Source organism: Phalaenopsis equestris, unplaced genomic scaffold (assembly GCF_001263595.1).
Source record: "Phalaenopsis equestris unplaced genomic scaffold, ASM126359v1 Scaffold000417, whole genome shotgun sequence".
Lineage (NCBI taxonomy): Eukaryota > Viridiplantae > Streptophyta > Magnoliopsida > Asparagales > Orchidaceae > Phalaenopsis > Phalaenopsis equestris.
In genome coordinates, this window is record NW_018164858.1 from 503,103 (window position 1) to 526,328 (window position 23,226).

Here is a 23,226-nt window from a genome sequence, read left to right on the forward strand (position 1 = left end):
TTCAACCAAATGAGAAAAAACTTTAAGTAGATTGTTGATTATGACTCTGACTAGATTATCTAGTCTTCAAGTAGGTTCATAATCTTGGATGACTCCTACTCCACACTTTAATCGTCTGAAGGTAGCAAGTGTGGGATTGCTACAAATTATCTCTAATGATAATCACCTCTCTGTCGCCCTGAAACTTTACCGCCATATGTCAAGGTGACAACCTTGAAGTTATTGAAAAGATGCCAGTCGGAGATGGCATTGTAAGTTGGTAGCAAGATGACTACTAGGAAATCCTCCATGTCTGTAAACTTCTTGTCACTTTCCCTCATGTATCTGACAGGGTGATAGTTCTCAAGACTTCCTTTCTCCTCAAAGTCCATAGAGTGGGGTGGCTGCAACAGTAAGTCAGTAATTTCCGATGTCCATCTTATCAAACAATGTTTTAAATAAGATATTCACTGAATTGCCAATGTAGATAAGAATGTTTTCTCTTTGTTAGTTTTTGAATAGTGTCGTGATGATGATGGCATGGTCATATGGATTCCCCTTGCGAGGCAGGTCTATAGTGATAAAAAGGATGGGGTGATGCATGTTGCATATGAGTGCTATGGTGCTTGACATAATTAGCTTGACCTAAGCCTCTTTGGACTGGCTCGACGTGATGAATCTCCTCCACTTCGAACATGATAGGAACTATGCCAGTGATGTGGATGGCATAGGCTCGAACATGTTCATTCAAGATCTCTTCCACTGACGCCTTATCTTTCCTCTCGGTATTACTCTTAAAACTACAAACTCCTTGAGCTTTTTCACTCTAATCAACTCATCAACCATGCTCTCGAGGTCTCAACATTCATCTGTATCATGATCATAGTTTTGGTGGTACTTATAGTACTTCTTAGGATCCCAGAGGTAAGCGATGATCTTTATTGGTGGTATTTTCTTAAAATACTCCTTATTCTAGATGGCCTACACTAAATGCGTCATCAAAACTCTCAATAATCATTTTTGGTAGTTTGTGGTTAGGCAACGAGCACTTGTTATAGAGAGTCAGTTGCTAGTCAAGTTAGCGAGTTTGGCCTCCTCATTTGTGTGATCTGTTTCCAAGGCAGCCAATTTTCTTCATAACATGGATGGGCATAAGGATGTGAGTCATCTCCCGACGTCCACCTATCTCTTTGAGGAGCTCTCTTTTGCGGGCAATGGGTGGAAGGCTCTCCTTTAGATGAAGCATATATGGAGTTATACTCTTTGACTAATATGTGCTTATTGGCCCTCTCCAAAAACTTGACCAAGGTCTTCAGTCAATATAAGTTCAAAGCATACTGAAACATTCCCTCTTTTAGCCACTGACCCAGGGCAGCAAGAGCCACTGCCAGCTTCAGGTCTCGTACTTCAAGCATATCCTTCTGGAAGCGGGTAATAAATGAGTGGAGACTCATTCTCCCCTTGACTGATTTGCATAAAGTCCTTTCAATTCTTCTGCGATTTCTTATCATTAGTAATCTACTCCATGAACAACCGCCTGAAGTTGATGAATGAGGCAATCAGTCCTTGTGGTAAATCAGTGAACCACATGAGGACCAACTCCCTCAGCGTGGTGCAGAAAGATTGACACTTCAGTGCATCAGTTATCTTCAGTAAGCATACTGTCAATTCAAAGGAAGTTATGTGGTTAATTGGATCAGTTTGACGCTTGTAGTATTATAATGTAGAGATTTGAAGCCTCGCTGGGGGATTGATCTCAGAGATTCACATAGAGAATGTATTTACTGGCTGGTGGGGTGCTTTAGTACACCAAAATCGATGACTGTCTATCGGCACTGACCCAACGTTTTCAAAGTACTATGAATCTCCTTTTCTATCCAGGGTTAAGGGTGCCCTTCAACTGCTTGTTGTCAACTTTTCCTCTTGGAGATGCTTCTCCCTTCCTCGAGCTAATGCCTCTTGAATAGCATTTGTAATGGTTCTATTAAAAAAAATGGAAAAGGAAACAAAAAGACAAAAAAATGAGGAGAGGAGCCGGAAACCGAAGCGAGAGAGTGAGGAAGCTGAATAGAGGGGTTATAAGAAATGAGGAGACGGAAATCGAAGGGAGAGGAGTTTTACTCACTTCTAGTATCAGAAAATATATTACATCAGGACTCCGTATGCAAAGTTGCTTGAGGAGTCCAATCTCGAGCTGACACGTGGAAGGTTGGGGTCTGCCTACATAAAAGATGAAAAAAGAATGAAAATGTGCGACCTAACTCGATCGATGCGCTATAGGAATATTCCATGACTTCGAAATATTCGTTCGCGTTATTCTGAATATTTTCTGCGTTATTCATTTGTTATTGGTGTGTTATTTAAGCGATTCAACCAAATGACAAGATAAAAAACTTTTACTGATGTGTTATTAATGTGTTATGAAAGTAGTTTTAAGTTAAAATTGTTGTTTAAAGAACAATAATATCTCAAAATCACCTTAGTCACTATTTTTAATGTGTTATTGATGTGTTATTCATATGTTATTGATATGTTATTGAGATGATACAATCCAATGACAAAATAAAAATTCTACTGATGTGAGATTCATGTGTTATTGAGGTGATTTTGAGTTGGTATTATTGTTTCAAGAATAATAACATCTCAAAATCACCTCAGTCACTATGTTTAATGTGTTATTGGTGTGTTATTCATGTGTTATTGAGATGATGCAATTTAATGACAAGATGAAAACTTCTACTGATGTGTTATTCATGTGTTATGGAGATTATCTTGAGTTGTTATTGTTGTTTAAACAATAATAACATCTCAAAATCACTTGAATAACATACCAATAATACATGAATAACGTGAAAAATATTCATAATAACGCGAGGGAATATTCATATAACACGACGACAGAATAAATAACGAGAAAAATATTTTCTTATAACACATGGGAAAGGCTCTGTAACGCGGAGGAATATACATAAGGCGATGAAATATTCCTATAATGCATTGATAATGGTAAGTAACGCAACGGTTTGTCGGGTCGCACATTTTCATTTTTTTTGATTTTTTATATAGGTGAGCCCCGACCTTTCAGATGTTAGCTTGAGAATGGACTCCGCAAGCAACTTTGCATGCGAGTCCTGATGTAATATTTTTTTTCCATCGACCTCGTTAAGGAAAAAAAAATATTACATCAGAACTCTGCATGCAGAGTCCAATCTCGAGCTGTCACGTGGAAGGTCATGACCCACCTTCATAAAAGATAAAAAAAAGAATGAAAACTGCAACCCGACCTGACCGATGCATTATAGAAATATTCCATAGCACATGAATATTCCCTCACGTTATTCTGAATATTTTCTCCGTTATTCAGGTGTTATTGGCGTGTTATTGAGCCGATTCAACCAAATGACAAGATAAAAACTTTTACTAATGTGCTATTAATATGTTTTGGAAGTGATTTGAGTTATAATTATTGTTTAAAAAACAATAACATCTCAAAATCACCTTAATCGTTGTTTTAAATGTGTTATTGAAGTGTCATTCATGTGTTATTGAGGTGATACAATCCAATGACAAGATGAAAATTTCTACTGATGTGATATTCATGTATTATGGAGATGATTTTGAGTTGGTATTATTGTTTCAAGAATAATAATATCTCAAAATCACCTCAGTCTCTATTTTTAATATATTATTGATATGTTATTCATATGCTCTTGATGTATTATTGAGTTGATACAATCAAACGACAAGATGAAAAACTTCTATTGATGTGTTATTCATGTATTATGGAGGTGATTTTGAGTTGGCATTATTGTTTAAAGAATAATAACATCTCAAAATCACCTCAATAACATATCAATAACACATGAATAATGCAAAAATATTCAGAATAACACGAGGGAATATTCCTATAACACGGTGATAATAAGAAATAACGCAGAAAATATTTTCTTATAAAGCATGGGCAAGACTCTGTAACACGGAGCAATATACATAACACGATGAAATATTCCTATAATGCATCAACAAGGGTAAGTAACACATCGGTCAGGTCGGGTCTCATGCTTTCATTTTTTCATTTTTTATGTAGGTGGGTCCCGACCTTCTTCATGTCAGCTCGAGATCGGGCTTCGTAAGCAGCTTTACATGTGGAGTCCTGATGTAATTTTTTTTCGTAGTATCGAGCGAAGTGATGCTGAGCTGAGGAGAGGTTGGAGATCTCGCGTGTAGTGTTGAGGCGAGTTGAGTTGAAGAGGAAGATGAAGGAAGAGCTTCAATTGTGTCTTTGCCTTCCAACGAAGAAGAGAAGGAGAGGAAGTGCGTGTACTTGGAGTTCTATTGAAAAAGTTTTATGGAGTCGAGCAATACAACCCGAAAGAGAAGCGTTAATTATTAGTTATTAATAATAATGTTTAAATAAATTGGGTTTTAAGCTACAAAAAATTTATAGTAATATTGATTTTATTTTAGTTCATTTGTTTGTTTAATAATGAATTGTTATGCAAAATAAATGTAAATATGACTACCACAAAAATATAAATTGCATAAGTAACTAGAAAATTAAACTAACTTTATCATCAATATTTTATTAAGCTTAAATTGTTTGAAAATAGTAATATTAATTAAACGAAAATAACGAGCAATATAATAAAAATAAAATAATATGATATTTCGAAGGGTCAAATTAAGACAAATTATTTTCTTATAATAAGATTAAAATATAATAAATTAGTAATGATTTTTATGCACTTGACTTTAGGTTTCACATTGGAGATAAATGAAGAGAAAATTTAAAATCATCAGTAATCGAGATAAATATTTTTATTGCTAAATTATGGTAATAGTTTGCGTTTCTTCTAAATCAATCACATTAATCAAGTTATCTTGTTATTGCAATTATAACATGATTATTCTGTCTCATCTTTTAATTTGATCATCTAAAAATGAATGTGAATGATTTGCATAGTTACATTTATGTATTACATATACATATTCTAAAATAAAGATATTGGATGATATTTCATAATGTAACAAAATGATTTATTGTATGCTTGCATGTGCATACTTGATTGTGATGAAGCATCCTTTGATTGTACTAATGGAGGAAAACTAATACACCTGTGCATGTAAATGGAAAATGACATTGATATTGATGTATCTTAATTAACATGATTTTTAGACGATTTCTCATGTGAAGGTTGTATAAATATGAAATAATATTAATATGGTAACGATATAAACCCCTTTAAATAGTATGTCAAATGTCTATATTTATTTATAAAGAAGCTTAATTGTCATGCATATTATTCTTTATTTTCATTTTATTACTATAATTTAAATTACTGTAGTTTAGGAGTATAAATATACACTTGCTCGTTTAGTTCTTAGTTGTTTTAACTAACTTTTAAGGTTTAATTAAATTATTAAAAGATGAGCGATAAAACAAAAAAAATATTTATATAACACGCGGACAACCATCAACAAAGTAATTTTAATTGTACCACTTCAATTTAATCTATAGTGACTCTTTCATCTTGTAGACGAATAAAAAAAAAAAATTCACATTCTCTGGTCATCTGTACCTGCCTTGGTTAACTCCAAACCCCATGCCAAGTCATGACAACATCCAACATCCGATCCTTCAACTCATGGATCAACTGATTAATAAACTCCCTGGTGCCTTCCATATTTTTGGTGTCTTTGGTGGGCTTTTTTTTCGTGCACTGCTCATGTTCTTGTATGTGGTATGAACCACACTTACCATAGTATAATCATGGTTGGGCTGAAAATTAGCTCCGCATCGAACTAGAAAAAACTTGCTGGAACCGGCGGTCGAGCCGACCATCTGATTAAAATATAATTTTTTATATCATGCCACATTTTTATTAAAAATTATGAATATTAATTTGAATCTTTTGATTTCACGAAGTATATGTCAAACATTAAATCATTCATAATTTTATTTTAGTTTTATGTTTCATCATTTGATCATCTAAAAATGAATGTGAATGATTTGCATAGTTACATTTATGTACTACATATACATATTCTAAAAGAAAGATATTGGATGATGTTTAGAATGTAACAAAATGATTTATAGTATGCTTGCATGTGCATACTTGATTGTGATGAAACACCCTTTGATTGTACTAATGAAGGAACACTAATGCACCTGTGCATGTAAATGGAAAAATATATTGATATTGATGTATCTTAATTGACATGATTTTTAGAATATTTCTCATGTGATGGTTGTATAAATATGAAATAATATTGATATGATAACGATATAAACCCTTTTAAATAATATGTCAAATGTCTATATTTATTTATAAAGAAACTTAATTGTCATGCATATTATTCTTTCTTTTCATTTTATTACTGTAGTTTAGGAGTATAAATATACACTTGCTCGTTTAGTTCTTAGTTGTTTTAACTAACTTTTAAGGTTTAATTAAATTATTAAAAGATGAGCGATAGAACAAAAAAATATTAACACGCGGACAACCATCAACGAGGTAATTTTAATTGTACCACTTCAATTTAATTTATAGTGACTCTTTCATCTGTTAACTTGTAGACGAATAAAAAAAAAAAATTCACATTCTCTGGTCATCTGTACCTGCCTTGGTTAACTCCAAACCCCATGCCAAGTCATGACAACATCCAACATCCGATCCTTCAACTCATGGATCAACTGATTAATAAACTCCCTGGTGCCTTCCATATTTTTGGTGTCTTTGGTGGGCTTTTTTTTCGTGCACTGCTCATGTTCTTGTATGTGGTATGAACCACACTTACCATAGTATAATCATGGTTGAGCTGAAAATTAGCTCCGCATCGAACTAGAAAAAACTTGCTGGAACCGGCGGTCGAGCCGACCATCTGATTAAAATATTATTTTTTATATCATGTCATATTTTTATTAGAAATCATGAATATCATTTTGAATCTTTTGATTTCACGAAGAATATGTCTCATTCAAATCATTCATAATTTTATTTTATTTTTATGTTTACGAGGAGTTACTATTAGTCTATTATTTTTTTTACGCATTTATATTTTCTATATTATGTAATATATTTTAATATTTAGCTTCCTCTGTCCGTACCGGTAAGCCGCCAGTTTCCCGGTTATTGGCTACCATTCCAGCACCTTGTTGGTCTCCCGTCCCTGCTCTTCCATCTCGTCCGCAGTCGTCCTGTCTCCACGCCTCCGCCGATTGGTGATTTCCTTCTTCTGAGAGCTCGTGCGCTCCAATTTGAGCTCGAGATATGATTCCTTTCTAGTTTTTATTGTGCTCGAATCCTGCAGTGATGGCTTCGATCCTTGCTATCTTGATACTTGTGGCGTCGCCGTTCGTAGAGGCTGCGGTTGGGGAATCCGTTAGAGATGTTTTGAGAAACTGCAGCTTCGATCGCGTTGCGTATCTAAGATTGCAGGATTCGTATAGGTTTTTTCGAAACGGGGAGCGGATTGATGATCGGGTTTTGATGTGCGAGATGTTGGCCTTTTTTTTTGCTAGTGGTTGTTGGGAGTTTGATTCTCGGGCAGAGGAATGGCATGATATTGGTAGAAAGTACTGCTATGGGAAGTTTGCTACTGGCTTGGACAGTGATGCTGTTTCTGGTAATTTTACTTTTCTGTATTACGTGCGGAGTTATTGGTTTTTTAGTTTGTGTGGGTTATGATTGTGTTTCGTTTAAGTTCGCGTACAGAGATGATGGAATATGCGACTAAGGGCTAGCAGTTTTTAGTACGTTTGTCGGATGTCGTGTAAGGAGGATGGAGTTGAAGATTGCGCTTAGTTGTTTTTAAAGCAGTACTTTGTTGAATTTCTATTGACATAGAAAGCTTGTATTGTATCAAAGTTAGAATAAATAAGCTAGCATCTTGTCTTGTATAAACCATTTCTGATACTTGATAGTGATGAGTTCCTTACACGATCGTTATCTAGCTAAAATTGTATTTTCATGACGAGTTATTGTGTTTGCTTAGTTTGAGCGGGTTTAAAGTACTTTTCTATGTTTGGAAAAAGTTTGTTTACAGGACCAAATCTGTTTGTTTCGTTTTCTGAAAAGGTTAGATACGAGCTACAGTCTTGAAATGGAATTTCTTTTAAAATATTTTTCTTGTTCATTAAATGAGATTGGTGTTTGAGATCTTTTCTTTTTTCCAATCAAGTTATGATATATGTAATTGCAGGGGAAGGATTTCGTATGGCAGGGAGAAAACTTCTAGTGCTGCCTCAGGCAGATTCCTCTCACTTGGATCAACTAAGCAGAAAGCAACTGTCAAAAGAAGAAGTCAAAGAAGTTAGGTTAAAAATACCACCCAAAGGCATGGTTCTGGCTGTACCAGGAATGTTTCTTTTATGTTGTGTTGTAATCTGTCCCTGCTTTCGTGCAAGGAGGAAAGAACCAATAGATCAAAAAGCTTTTTCCAAAGAAATAATTTCATGTAAGTTCAATAGGAAAACCAAAATTTCAAATTTCTAGAGTATGCTGCGATGTATTATATTCCTAGCTTTTCACATATAAAGTTGCAATATGAAGGTTGTTGAAATCGAAATATGCTCTTGTTCATTGTAACTAAATATTCCCTTAAAAGAACATGATTGTTTTTATTTTATCAATTGCAAAACAAGTAGCATTCGATTTGAAAACCTTATACACATTGGAAAGTGCACTTGATATGCTTTATTATTTTAAAAAATAGTATTTGAACTTATGATGATATTAATAGAGTGGTTAATTTTTCATGCTATGTTTTGTATTTGGTGAGATTTTTCTGTTAGTGTTATTCTTACCAAATGAATTGGCTTATTGCAGCGGATTCAGTTTCTTCTTTAGATGTATCCACTTCATCTGACAAAAATTTGACTACTCCACATAAAGTACCACAAAGTCCTTCTCGTTTTTCATTATCTCCACAGCAAAATAGAATTGGATCATTGCAACTTACTATTAGTCAGATCATCAAGGCCACTCAAAACTTTTCACCTTCAATGAAGCTGGGTGAAGGTGGATTTGGAACTGTATACAAGGGTATTCTTGGTGATGGTCAGGTTGTGGCTGTAAAACGAGCAAAGAAGGTAATCACTTCTTACATTTGTAAATTAAATTATGGTTGCCTTAGTTGTTCTTATTTTCATAACAAACACGAATTTGCAGTCAGTTGCAACATAAAATTGATAGATATAGAATATGTGCACTTTTAGTACCTTATTTGAAAAATGTTAACTTTCTGTTATGGAATAAAAATATAGAAGAAATAACCTAGCTCAAAATTAAGAGGATAAATTGAAATTCTTATGCATTTATTCTTGTTTTAGCCCCATTTGAAGTTAAAATTTTTAGATTTGGATGTGATTTTAAAAATTGGACTGGATAGACAAGTTTTATCAGTTAAACTGTGAAGTACTCCTTAGTCGATTTCGTTTGGTCTCAAAATATGCAATCAGAAGTGGCCGTAAATGACGGTTGAAATAGCAAACTAGTGAACTGGTTGGCTTTTTGATAATATAATTTGTTCTAATACTGATCAATTTGTGGCCTTCTGTTTTTTACCAATTGACCAGATATAAACTATAAAATTACTATTAAATAACTTACTCAAAACTATATGCCCAAAATTTTAAACTTTTAAATTCTTTGAAGTTAAATATCTTATAGTTCTTGGAAGAGAGGTTGGCAAAATATTTTCTAATTTAACATTCCGATTTGGTGGTTATGCTCACATTATTTTTACAAGCATTTACATAACTGCACAAATGCATACAGAGCATAGTGGAAATAATCAAAATATCATTGCTTAAGATTTTGATTTACTATCATATTCAAAATATTTTTTTGGTTAAGTGTCCTGATTTTGAATATTATTTATTAAATTGATAAAAATATCATTATTGCATCATTATTGTGCCATCTAATTCAAATTAAATTTATTTTCCAGTTCAACCTCTTGTTTACCCCAATTGAATATTTGATCGTTGAACTTTTTGTTATTCTGATTTAATGTTCGGTCCAATTTTTAAAACACTAATTTGGGTCCAATTTACTTGGGTGTGTGTTATATTTAAAGTTAGAATAAGTTGGTTTATGTGCGGAAGATTGAATTACTTGTCCTTATCAGTTTCTTTGATTTGGAATTGCTTCCATGCCTAAGTTTTAAAAAAAGTAGGTTCCATATTGAGATCAAACATGATAATTGATATTACATTCTAGAGTGTATGATGTGCGACTCAACATTTCTCCATCCACAAAATCTTTCCTTTCTATTTGGACTTTTAAAATTGGGATTATGCATATTGGCTCTCATTTTGTTTATGGCTTCAAAGCCTACCACAAGCTGCACTGTTGGCATATGCCAAAATAGCTACATCTTTACATTATGTAGATTATTCATGTGACGTTGCCAATTATCTCTTAAAAGGCTATAGGCATTCTCTTTTATCTTTTTCCATCATTAAAATATTTGAATGCAAGATTTAAATAAGCTGAAAAATAATTTTAACTATTTTTTTACATTTCTTTAAAATGGATTTTTGGTATTTTTACTTGATTGATGACTTTTAGCTATTGTAAAACCTTAGCCATTCAAATACCTTGATGGAGGATATAAAATGTGCTACGACTATGGATTTTATTTTTCTAAAAAATTGTAGTCTAACCTTTTTTCTTGATGTGCTTTCTTGCTATTCATTCCTGTTAGATATGACTCGTATACCAGATAAGGGAAATATGTTGAAGCGGAACAGAGTAAGTGTAGCGGAGCTTGCAAGCGTAGCCTCCAGAACAACAGATTTTACTGTTGTTTCCTACAGTTCCACCATTAACGCACGAATTTAAGAGTATTGGTTCACTCCACCTGTTCTCTACTCTGAATAAGTTTCTCCTTAGTCGAGGTCAACTTGGATGATCCCCTTGCGGTACTTTGGTTGTAAAAACTTAGGATTGAACTCTGCTTGTAAGATGTGGTTATTGTTCGATGATGTGATCTCTTTATTTTTGAAATTGGGGTTTGAAGATCCAGTATGTAGTGAGCTGGTAGATACCGGTGCCATATCTCTAAGTTCATCTTAGATCTAATAGTGATCTTGTCTTTTCACTCACACCAGCATAGATGTGCTAAATTTTCCAACCAAAATAATGCACTCTCCTTTAAGTTGTTGGCGATTAGTTTCATCATTCCGTCTGGTAGAACTTCCTAGTACTCAAAGAAATGTTCCATAGTTTGAAGCTTCCTAATGAACTCATCTAGATCCAAGTAACCATCAAAATGTGGCAAATCCACATCTACTTCAAAATATTGACTTCTCAGTTATTTCGGGTCTCAAATCTTAGGGATAGAGGTTCTTATTTCCTGGAATCGACTTGGCGGAAAAGATTCACTCTATTCCTTCGATCTAGCATGTCACCGTTATGGATACGGGTGACCCTTTCAGACCGCCTCCTCTCGAAGGCAACAAGCCTCTATTTCAGGATGTACTTTGGAATGTTGACGCTAATAAGATTGACTTAACGATAGATTACAACATTCCCATCACTTTTAAAATGATTGATCATACACTATACTCCCCAACTCTGGAGACTAACGCAGGAGCTTCCCACCAAAATCCCTACCCTGTTCCCTGCTATAGTATCGTGATGCATTTACACAGTCACGCTGCCCGACATAGTTACACACATATCAGGCGTGGCTACACCATGCTAAAGGCGCTCCTGGATGCTTCTTGTGGCAGTGCTTTTGGGTGCTTCAAGCTCCATTACATAATAATCTCCCACTTGCAGACTGATAGCACCCATCACCTATCATTTATATCTCTAACCCTATTTGTACCATCTTTACTCGTACTGTAGTGTGACTCACCTCTAGTATCAACATTTTTGTACTCAAACTAAAGCCAAGTATAGCTCTAGTTTCTGGATAATCACTACCTTTATCAACATGTACACAGGATTCTGAGTTGTGTGTATCTTATCCAAAAATAATTGTTCATCTTCTTGGAGATAATGAATAAAGTGATACCTCGGTTGGATATGTTTTATCCTGGTATGAAAAATAACGTTCTTAGCAAGATGAATAACACTCTTACTGTCATTATAATGTTTTTCAATCCCTTGTTCCTTTCTCAGTTCTGTCATAAAGCCCTATAAATCAAATCATCTCATTGCTAGCCTCAGTGATATCAAAGTATTCCACATCTGTAGCTGAAATTGTAACAATCTTCTACATCCTAGAAACCCAACTCACCATATATTCTCTAAAGTGAAGATTTAATTTCTTGTCAGATCCGCATCTACAAATCCATATAGACTTATCTCTGCACTTCTATGACAAAGTGTCATGTTGTTCTCTTCAAAAACTTGATAATCAATTTCACCGCCGCCTCCCAATGATGTATGTGTCTGTATTGTCATGTACATTCTGACTACTCTCACTATATATGCAATATCTGGTTTGATACAAATCATATCATAAATCAAAATTTCAATTACTGAAGCATACAAAGTTCTCCCCATCTGTGCTTGCTCTGCTTCAGACTTAGGTAATAATTTCTTAGATAGTTTGAAGTGACTACCTAAGGGGGTTCAAACTTGTTTTGTCTTACCTATGTTGAACCGCTATAGGATCATTTCAAAATATTATGATGAGATAACTTCAGTGTACCTACACTCCTGTTCCTACTGAATATCATCACTATGATCTTTCTAGTTGGAGTTACATCCTTCATCTCAAACTCATTGGATAATTACTCCTTTAAGTCTCTGATTTTTTGATATTTGCCCTTGTAATGAGCATGTCATTCACATATAAAAGGAGTAAGATATAATAATTATTGAAGTTTTTGATGAAGCAACTGAGATTTATCTGGCATTTCATGTACTCATTTTTTGACATGAAATTGTCAAACCTTATATACCACTATCTCGGAACTTGCTTCAAGGTATAAAAACTCTTCTACCTGTAGACCAAATCTTCATTCCTTGGAATCTCGTAACCCAGTAGTTGTATTATGTATAATTCCTTCTCCAGATCTCCATGTAAGAAGGGCGTCTTTACATTCATTCGCTCTAGATGCAGATCTTCCTAGGCTATCAAACTTGATACAACTTTCATGGTTGTCATCTTCATCACAGGAGAAAAAATTTCAATGTAGAGTGCATTCAATATTCCTCTAAGCCATCACCATTACCCTTCTGGTCCCGTTCCACGAATTACCTGTGAGTTGTCACGAACCTTAACTTTGTTAGCTGACTCACCGAGATCAGATTTCTCTTCAGACTTGGAATATGTCTAACTTCAATAAGCTTTTAGATTGTTCCATTTGACAACGTGATATTCACATCACTCTTTTCCACGATATTGCTGGCATTTTTGTCTCATAAATAAACATACCCTAGATCATTTTGAGTGTAATTTTTGAACACCTCTTTGTTGGGGCATGTGTGAAAAGAGACACTTGAATCTATTATTCATGATTTAGTGTTGACTAGGGATAAAATCATGGAGTCACCTTGGACTTCGCCTGTGGAGACATTTGTAGATTTCTTTCCTGTTCTCCACCACCAGCATTCCTTGGAGCTTTACAGTCCTTGAAATGTCCTTTCATTCCACAGTTCCAACACACTCTATTATTTTCTCTGTTTGACCTAGGTTTTCGTCTTTTGGACTTCAATTTGTCTCTTTGCGTATTCATGTCCAGATTTATTTTCATATTTTTAGCATTGAACGCATAACCTAAATATTCACAATATGTTACCTTTCTGTAAAAAAAATTCATTCAGCATTAAACCCACAATGTCATCTAAGTTTAATTTCATATTCTTTGAAGGGCTACTCACCACAGTCACCAATCCATCATAGTTGTTTGACAATGAAGACAAAATTAACAGTGTCTTTACCTCTTCATCAAATTTGATCCCCACAAAACACAACTGGCTCGTTATAATGTTGGAATTGTTTAGATGTTTTGCTACCGAACTGTCATCCATCTTCTTTATGTTGAATAACCTGTTCATCAGAGAAATCTTATTAGAAATATAAAATTTATTATACATCATTGTAAGTGCCACAATGTGATCTATCGTGATTTTCTCATTCACAAAATTGAATGCAACTGATGAGGAAAGTGACAAATAGATCAAACCTAGGGTCATTCGATTCAACACTCTCATTCCATCATGTTCATTGATTCAGGCTTCTTAGTGATTTTTTGTATTGAGAAAATATATTTTTTCTTATGTAGCAAATCATCCACTTGCATCCTCGAGAATGGAAAGGTTCCACCCATTGAACTTCTCGATGGTGGTGCTTCTGTTGTATTCCCTCTGAGATGGTGATTGTATCTTCCCCTGCCCATCTCTTTCACTCCCCTTAGCCGCCAACCACTTCAAGCTTCTCTTAACCACCACACGATCGCTGGCGACCACCCACAACACTTCCCACTTGTCGTCCCTTCAGTTCCACACCTTCCCTTCACTACCACCAGCCTCCTGTGGCTGTCGTCACCCTTTCCAATTATCTATCCCTATAGTTGACCTCCAACACCCATTAGGATACATTTAAAAGTGTTTTTAGTGTCGGTTCATGTTGTGAGTTATTATATCCATTTGAGTCATGATGTAATGTTATTTTAATATTAATGAAAGAATGTTTTTGGTGTTTCCCTACTAGTTCCGGTTCCTATCCTAAAGTTCCCTAGCATCTGCCCGTGCTCAATCCACCTCAATCAATTTTTTTCTTCCAATTCCCAACTCTTGTCATGCCACCGTAGAGAGATGTGTCAGGCTCTACTCAGGAAAAGATACAACGTGAAATTTGTCGTATGCAATGGAGACTAGCCGAGCTAGATGACGGGAATCAGGAAGAGATTACTTTCGACTGTGGTCGAGATTCATGGGTAAGACAAAAATGAGGATCTTAATCCGTTACACAGGGAAGGTCACAACGATGAAGAATATTGGTCGCTCCGTTTTGGTATTCAATATCAAAGGAGGCCAAGAGAAGAGGCTCCTTATGGAGGTCAACAGGATTTTCACATCAAGATGGACCTTTCAGAATTTGGAAGCATGGATCCCGATGAGTTTATCATCTGGCTCAATCCGTTGAACGGATTTTCGAATAAAAAGATGCTCCAGAAGATAAATGGGTCAAGCTATCCGCTGTTAAGCTAAAGAAGGGTGCTTCCCCATGCTGGAAAAATGTGCATTAGACAGAGGAAGAGAGAAGGCAGTCAAAAGATCACTAGATGGAAGAAGATGAAGAAAGTAATGCAGAAAAAGTACCTCCCACCTCACTAATACTAGGATATGTTTCTAAGCTCCACAACTTGTGGCAGAGGGATCTTTCAGTTGAAGAGTTCACTGCGCAATTCGACCATTTGCTGATGAAATTCCAGCTGACGGAGTAAGAGGAGCATACGATAACCACATATCTCGAGGGTCTGAAACTTGACATCAGCAATGTGATACAATTGCAGCCATATTGGATGCTAGGGGATGTCCAAACATTAGTCTTGAAGGTGGAAAGACAACAACAACAGGGTCAGTAACAATCATATTTCAGGCAACAATCTCTAGGCAAGCTGTCACCTACAATTACCACGACCGACAGAGATCTCTCAGGAGATACAGACAAGCCCAGATAGGGGAATTTCACTGCTGATTAAAGCTGAAAGAAACAAGAGAAGGGCAACTCTTCTAGCACGGTGCCAGCTAGGAAATGCTACCGATGCCACAACTATAACCACATTGCCTTTAGCTGCCCCACAAGCAAGGTAGTCACACGCACAGATCAAGGCGCCATAGAAGATATTAGCGATGAACAGAAAGCCGAAGAACAAGATGAGAAGTATCAGCTTCCCCCAGATGAAGTAGAGGTGCTCATGATTCGACAAGTCTTACAAACCGAGGACATGAGAGATTCACAGTGGTTTCGTCACAACATATTCTGCACCTGCTGCACAATAAACGAAGAGGTATGTAGTCTCATTATCGAAGACGGAAGCAGCAAGAACGTGACATGGACACAGCTGGTAGAGAAATTAGGACTCGCAACATAGAGACACTCCTAGCCATATTCACTTACGTGGCTGAAGGAGAATTGGGTCAACATCGACTGAAGATGCTTGGTAGAATTTTTGATCGGAGGCCAACTGCAAGATCAAGTATGGCATGACATGGTTTCCGTGGATGCATGTCACCTTCTGCTAGAAAGACCATGACAATTTCATCGAAGGATTCAACGCGTCGAATATAAAAACACATATTATTTCACCAAGGACGAGAATCACATCACCCTCCTTCATTTTACAGTGGCTGAGGTCACATGATCCCTATTCAACAGAACATTGTTAGTAGAACCAGTTTTAATGATGACACCAGACGAGATGACCAAGCCGCCCGCCCCTGATACAGGACAGATACGACCAAGGTTATGTCAGGTTGACGACGTACCAGCAACACCACCGTCGTGCGGGAATGATTCAATTACTATCAATACACGCTGAATTGAATGGAACATATGTTACTTTGGGAAGATTCACTAGCATTGGCATGGTACACAACCTCAAAAGGACATATTGATATGAACATTTACTTTCAAACTCGGGAAGACCCTCAAATACCCCGGGAAATAGTACAGTCGCCAATGGGATCCAGGATAGATGATAACGAAACAAAAGCTTCAACCAATGAAGTCAAAGCTCTCCCAACCCTAGGAGACTGATGCATACGCTACCAGGGCCCTAACTCAGACGCTAAAACAGGAGCCTTGGGGCGCTAAATTGCGCCTCGATTTGAGCTGCATTGATCTCGTGGAATCGAAGCCCTGTGAGACTTCACGGGAGCGCGAACCCGTGAGAATTCGCGAAAGCGAGAGAACCACTCGAGAGCAGGGAGCTTGTGAACCTTCGTGGGAATGAGCAGGCAAGCGGGATTACGAACATGTGCGATCCAAATGGGCTTCAATAGTGGAATTTGGTTTTTCTGGATTTTTCTAGGCTTGCCACTCTCTTCCTTTGTGTAGAAGTTTCCTTTAGGTCTATAAATTGCTGTCTTTGAGTATGTGGTAGTTAGATTAGAGTTGTGTTTTGACTTTAGCTTCAAATCTTCTATGTGGAGTTTCTTTTCCCTTTGTGGGCTATATCCGAAGAGATGGTGGTGCTCCGGCTGTATCCCCTCTGGGTTGATGATTGTATCTTTCCCCTTTTATCCTTCCTAACCCATCTCTTTCACTCCCTTTAGTTGCCGACTACTTGAAGCTTCTCCTAACCACCACTCGATCGTTGCCGACTACTCACAACCCTTCTCTTGTTGTCCCTTCAGTTCCACTCTTTCCCTTCGCTATCACCACCTTTTGTGGTTGTCATCCCTTCTTTCAATCATCCCCTTCCCTCTAGCCGACTTCCACCACCCATTAAGATACATTTAGGAGTGTTGTTTGTCTCGTTTCATGTTGTGGGCTGTTATTTCCGTTCGAGTCATGATGTAATCTTATTTTAATGTTAATGTAAGATTATTTTTGGTGTTTCTACTATTTCCCCTACTAGTTCCGGTATCAGGATGTGTGGTCGAGAAGGTGCGTGCGTAACTGTTTATAACCATTAAAGCAAATCTATGAGCTCCCGTAGGAGAGATAGTAGTAGTGAAGAACAAGAGCCTTTGAATGAGATTTGATGGAGGCTAGTGTAGCAAGATTGCCATACGAGAATTAAGATAGAGGCCTAAAAGATGCTGGAGGGTCTAGGTGGTTGGTAGGAAAGATAGGGGCTCTAATTGCACTAATATGTTAGAATTAAAATTTGTAATGGTCTACATCTTTATTAAATTATCATATTGTACAAGTTTATATGTTCGTAGGTATAGATTAAAAAAAACTAAAATTATAATTACAATAAAGGAGAATATCATCAATAATGAGAAAATATTATAATAATAAGAAATGCAAATTTGTATTATATATAATTTAGTTCATATGGTAATTTAAATATAATGGCACCATTCAAAGAGTATATATATGAACATGATTGGTGATGTTTATGTTGGTTAGAACATAATCACCTGGTTGCTTTGTTTCCAGTAACCATGGCGTAAAATTTAATATCATTTATCTATATGATAGTTTATTGATTTGACGCAGAAGCTTGAAAGCTTCTGATTTTTCAAGTTTGTTAGCTACTGCATCAATGCTTTTGGGGGAGTTAGAAGGTTTAAAGAATTTTGGTTGCATCATCTACATGTATTCATGCAAAGTTAAGTAAACTAAAATGAAATCTGCCTGCGATGATCGACTTGGTTATTAGGCCTGGGCCATAAATCCAGCCGTTCCATGTACACAGTTTCTTTTATTCACTTTTTATCTTCTCTAAACAGCAAAATGTAGTTTGATATAGTTTGATTGTACACTTCAAAGATTGATGTTGTTTATTATGAAATCCTTCTTTCGACTGTGATATCAACATTATTTGGGAAGATATACATACATACCGTTTAATTTCTATATATTTACATATCTAGCACCTAAAATCTAATTTTTACACATTATACCTCACCTATGGATGAAAAGATGTATTTCAATTTTCAGAAGTTAAAATAGTGGTATTTTTTTAATTTTAGTTTCGACTGTGCGCCTTTTGTTTTTTGGCATTTCTAGCAAAATGCATGTTTTTTACTGGCTTGCAACACGGCCAATCATATTTAGGAGCAAGGGTTTCCGTCCTTCAATTATTTAATGTGCACTTTTTCTAGTGCATGTGAATTATCTTTGGAATTTTGCTTTAGCTTTGGCATTTCAAAATTCTATGCTTCCTTTTATTACTAGGTGCGGAAAGTACTGGAACAATACCCTAATAAGTCTGGTATATGAGCAATGTGGAATGGTTAGGAGGAAAAATGGATTGACCAAAAGAAATAGCGTCTAAAATAACACTTATTAGGAATGAATTGAGAATCAGAATTTGTAAAACTAACTTCAAATAATCAAAATAATTTTACTAATGGCGATGTCTATAAGGAGGAAATTTTATTTGAGTGTATTTACTACTTTTGATAAAAAAATCAGCACTTCTTAAGACTTGTACATTATTAAAACTTTTTTGTTGTTTATCTTCTTGGCAGGAACATTTTGGGACACTTAGAGATGAGTTTAGCAGCGAAGTAGAACTTCTTGCCAAAATTGAACACCGGAGTTTAGTCAGGTTACTTGGTTACACCGAAAAAGGAAATGAACGCATTATTATTACGGAGTATGTACCAAATGGTATTCTCAGAGAGCATCTTGATGGTAAGCTGCATGATATGGTATAAGTAGTTTCAGTCTTATGCTTCTAGGAGTATTTATGTTCCAGTTTAACTTCCACAGGTCTGCACGGGCACATTCTGGATTTTAATCAACGCCTTGAAATAGCAATAGATGTTGCACATGCCTTGACATATCTCCACCTATATGCAGGTAAAGATGGCTATTAGTTCAGCATTCCTTGGCAGATAAAGAAGTTATAACTAATTTGTTTGATTTAAGACATGCGGACAAGCTAATTGGCCATTTGTGATTACTTTTGATTTTGATTTTTTTTTAATTTTATTTTGTAGATATTTTTACTTGAACTAAACATTATTGGTATGTTATAATATTATTAGTTGTTTCTAAAAATATCTTTACTCTGGAGCATGCTTGACTCGATTTTTTATGAGGCATGATCTGAAAAGGTTGTCCCAATTTGAGGATATATTTTTTGTAATATTTTGTAGTAAATTTCAATATATATATATTTTACTGATATATAAAATTCACCTTTGCAACCTTGGAAACGCTCAATTCAAATATGATCTTTAAAAGTCATTCTAGATAATGAGATTATGGATTATATATAACTTATGGAATGAAGTACCCCTTGATATGGTATACATAAGTCTCTAGGGCAGCTACAACACTTTATTAGTGCATGGTAGAAATCATCAACATTGACAACAAATTCTTCTATCGTTTGGGAGGATAATCGCGGTCTGCATCTACCTTTTTCATGTGATATTGTACATTGAGTCAATTGAGACATGACGTTTGTTTTCAGTTTCCACAAATATCTCGCATTTCTTACTTTTCTGCATTGATTTACCTTGAGGTCAATTTTATATCCCATTGCATTTTACATCAAAAATATCGTTATGGTATCATCCAATTTTCCAAATTGTAGTTTAGATTTACTAATGGATGGTACGGTACAGTGCAATCGATGATGCCTGATATTCAGCCCCGCATACAATGGAAAGATCCGTATCCTACATTGTCTTATCTTTGTAACCAACATACCTCGTGACTTGCCTCCTGGAAAAATTATTGCATCAGGACAAGTGTCCAATTAAAAATGGTCACATGGAAGGTGGGTCCCACTTTTTAAAAAAACAACAAAGAAATGTGTATTTCAGTGGGCCTCATATTTGCAGGTGGACAATTTTAATTGGACTTTGTGTCCGGTGTCCTGACACAATAATTTCTCTCCTGAATAGTCTCCCATAGGATATGTTAGAACCTATCATTAATATTTAATTTTTCAGTATAACATTAAATTATAAAAAGAACTAATTTTTAGCTTTCCTCATGCATAAATCAATCAATGAATGGAGAGGCTGGATTTATAAGCTGATCCTAATTAATAGGGATAAGAAGGAACAACGTGATCAAATGAACTACTTATGTTTACTAATGTAAGTGTATGGTCTGAATTTTTCATCTATCAGCATCTTTTCTCCATGTTTTTTTAAAAATTAATGTCCATCCCATGCCTTGCCTCAGTTTGTGCATGATAGCTGATAAATCATTTTGTGCTAAATAAGATAATACTTGGTGGCTTTACTAGCAGTTGCAATATTTCTATTTTCAGAAGGTTATTTCACCACTGGGTGATTCTCATTTAACAGATGCCTTTCTTAAATTTTCTTACAGAAAAGCCCATAATCCACAGAGATGTGAAAGCATCAAACATTCTTCTAACTGAAAATTTTAGAGCTAAGGTGTCTGACTTCGGGTTCGCAAGAACCGGGCCAACAGAAGCAGGACAGACTCACATATCAACTAAAATAAAGGGAACAGCCGGTTACCTCGACCCCGAATATCTTCGAACTTATCAACTCACTCCCAAGAGTGATGTATTTTCATTCGGCATACTGCTAATTGAAATTTTATCCGCTCGTCGTCCGGTTGAAATGAAGAGAAGCGTGGATGAGAGGATTACCATCCGATGGGTAACGAATGCCGCATTTTATGCAATATTTAATTTTGTTATAATACTGTCTGCCTCATTATGCAAAACTTGTTCATACTTTAGAGTTGTTTACAGGCTTTCAATAAATTCAATGAGGGAAATATCAGAAAGGTAGTTGATCCAATGTTGCAGGAAGAAGTAAACATTGAAGTAGTCACAAAAATGCTTAGTTTGGCGTTCCATTGTGCCGCTCCGACTCGTCTTAAGCGGCCATTGATGAAAGAAGTAGTAGAGCAGCTGTGGGAGATTAGAAAAGACTTTGGCAAGAGTATTAGAATTGAGCATTAAACTTAACCTGTAAAAAAAAAAGAAAAAAGAAAAAAAAAAGAGATTATTTCTGAAGGTGTAAAGGAAAACAAGCTGTTTGTATGACCCATTTCCTACTGTAGATTAGCAGCCTTTAGTGGACTTGAACCGTTTTTGTGCTCTCAAATTGTTTAATATTCTTCTCATGTAATATAACTTGTTTTGAATTACTACTTTATGTGCAAATGTTTTATCACACATGGCAAGATTTAGATTAATGAATTTACCAATTTGATGCTGAGATTGATCAGAAGTAGTTCTTTGTCATGGGATGTAATATGAGCTTCCATTAAGATATTTTACAAGCCTACAACTAAGAAAACATATTCTTTTAAGATGTGCAGAATTTTTTCATTACTATAAGCTCAATTTGAATGAAGTAGTTGGGTCATCACAAATCATAAATGATTAACAAGTCATTTTTATGTGCAATGATATCATTATAAATAATTTTTATATAAGTTATTATGATGACATGAATAAAATAATTTATGGGTATTTTGTTCTTTAGGGATAAGTCTTTTAGGGCTATAGCTTGGTGGTGGTTTAGGAAATCCTCCTTGAAGTATTTGCTTTGTTTTATTATGCACAAGAGAATTATAACCTTAAATAATTGTGCTAATACTCACACATATCAAGATTAACTATAATCATAATCATGATTAAGTATAACCATTAGAAAAATAAGCAAATTCCTTACAATTAAATCTACCATTTTGTAATCCCACCTCCATCAACTTCAATGTAAATTTTGAAACTATCCCAGTATTGCTTCTATTTCCTCTTTTCAAATGCAAAGTTGCTAAACTATCTTGAACTTTCTATCATTCATAAAGAGATTCTTATGCAAATTGTTGGCCAAGTACTACAGGTTTCATGCATCAACCAATTAGATATTTATTTCTATAAGAGCATGTATAATTCATTAAAACATGCACCAGATGTGTGCCTTTGCCATCTTCAATATCTCATAGTTCAAACATTCCAAAGTAAAAGACAGATTGAACCTCCAATAAAGGCAAGCAAACATAACTAAAGTTTAAAACTGATGATCCAGATCAACAAGGACAACAAAATAGGGCTTAAAGTATAAATTAATCTCAACATCCCTCTACCAATATAATAAATATTACAAAAACCAAATCCAGAATCTTGTCAACAAAGTGATAAAATTGTAACAAATAGGGTTAATGACAAAAAGATTTGAAGAACAAAAAGCAGGGTCCATTAGAATCAGTCAAATGCATGCCTCTAATCATTGTAAATCAGTTGTTGAGAGGATGAGTGGCATGGACAAGCATCATGGATGGTCTGAGACCTACCGGAGATGAGGCCTACTAATGATTGGAAAGTGGACAAGGCTATGTTGTGTAGCCAAGGGTACTACAACTATTGTTGATATGCCAGAAGATTAGCATCTGAATATCCAAGTGTCCCTGAGAGCTAAAAAGGATGATCCGGATGTGACAATGAGTTTGAGGTCATAGTAAGAGGGGTGGGCTTGTGTACTTAGCATGAAATTTAGCTTGTGTCACCTGAAACAACCATCAACACAAAATAATAAATCAATAGCTAATCAAAAATCTACTTTGAGACATATGTGACATATTGGAGAGCTAAAATCATGAGCAAGGTTCCTAATATATACAATAGTGTATGAAAGATTGTTCTCCGAAGCA

The 23,226-nt window shown here is 35.5% G+C and overlaps 1 protein-coding gene across 1 annotated transcript; it reads left to right on the forward strand.

Annotated features, from left to right (window-relative positions):
• The first annotated feature begins 7,101 nt into the window (after positions 1-7,101).
• Positions 7,102-21,549, forward strand: LOC110027171 (calmodulin-binding receptor-like cytoplasmic kinase 3). The gene is made up of 7 exons (XM_020728485.1): positions 7,102-7,605; positions 8,182-8,436; positions 8,808-9,070; positions 19,098-19,263; positions 19,342-19,431; positions 20,923-21,221; positions 21,317-21,549. The coding sequence occupies exons 1-7, from the start codon at positions 7,293-7,295 to the stop codon at positions 21,527-21,529; spliced, it is 1,599 nt and encodes a 532-aa protein (XP_020584144.1). The 5' UTR covers positions 7,102-7,292; the 3' UTR covers positions 21,530-21,549.
• Positions 21,550-23,226: the final 1,677 nt, after the last annotated feature.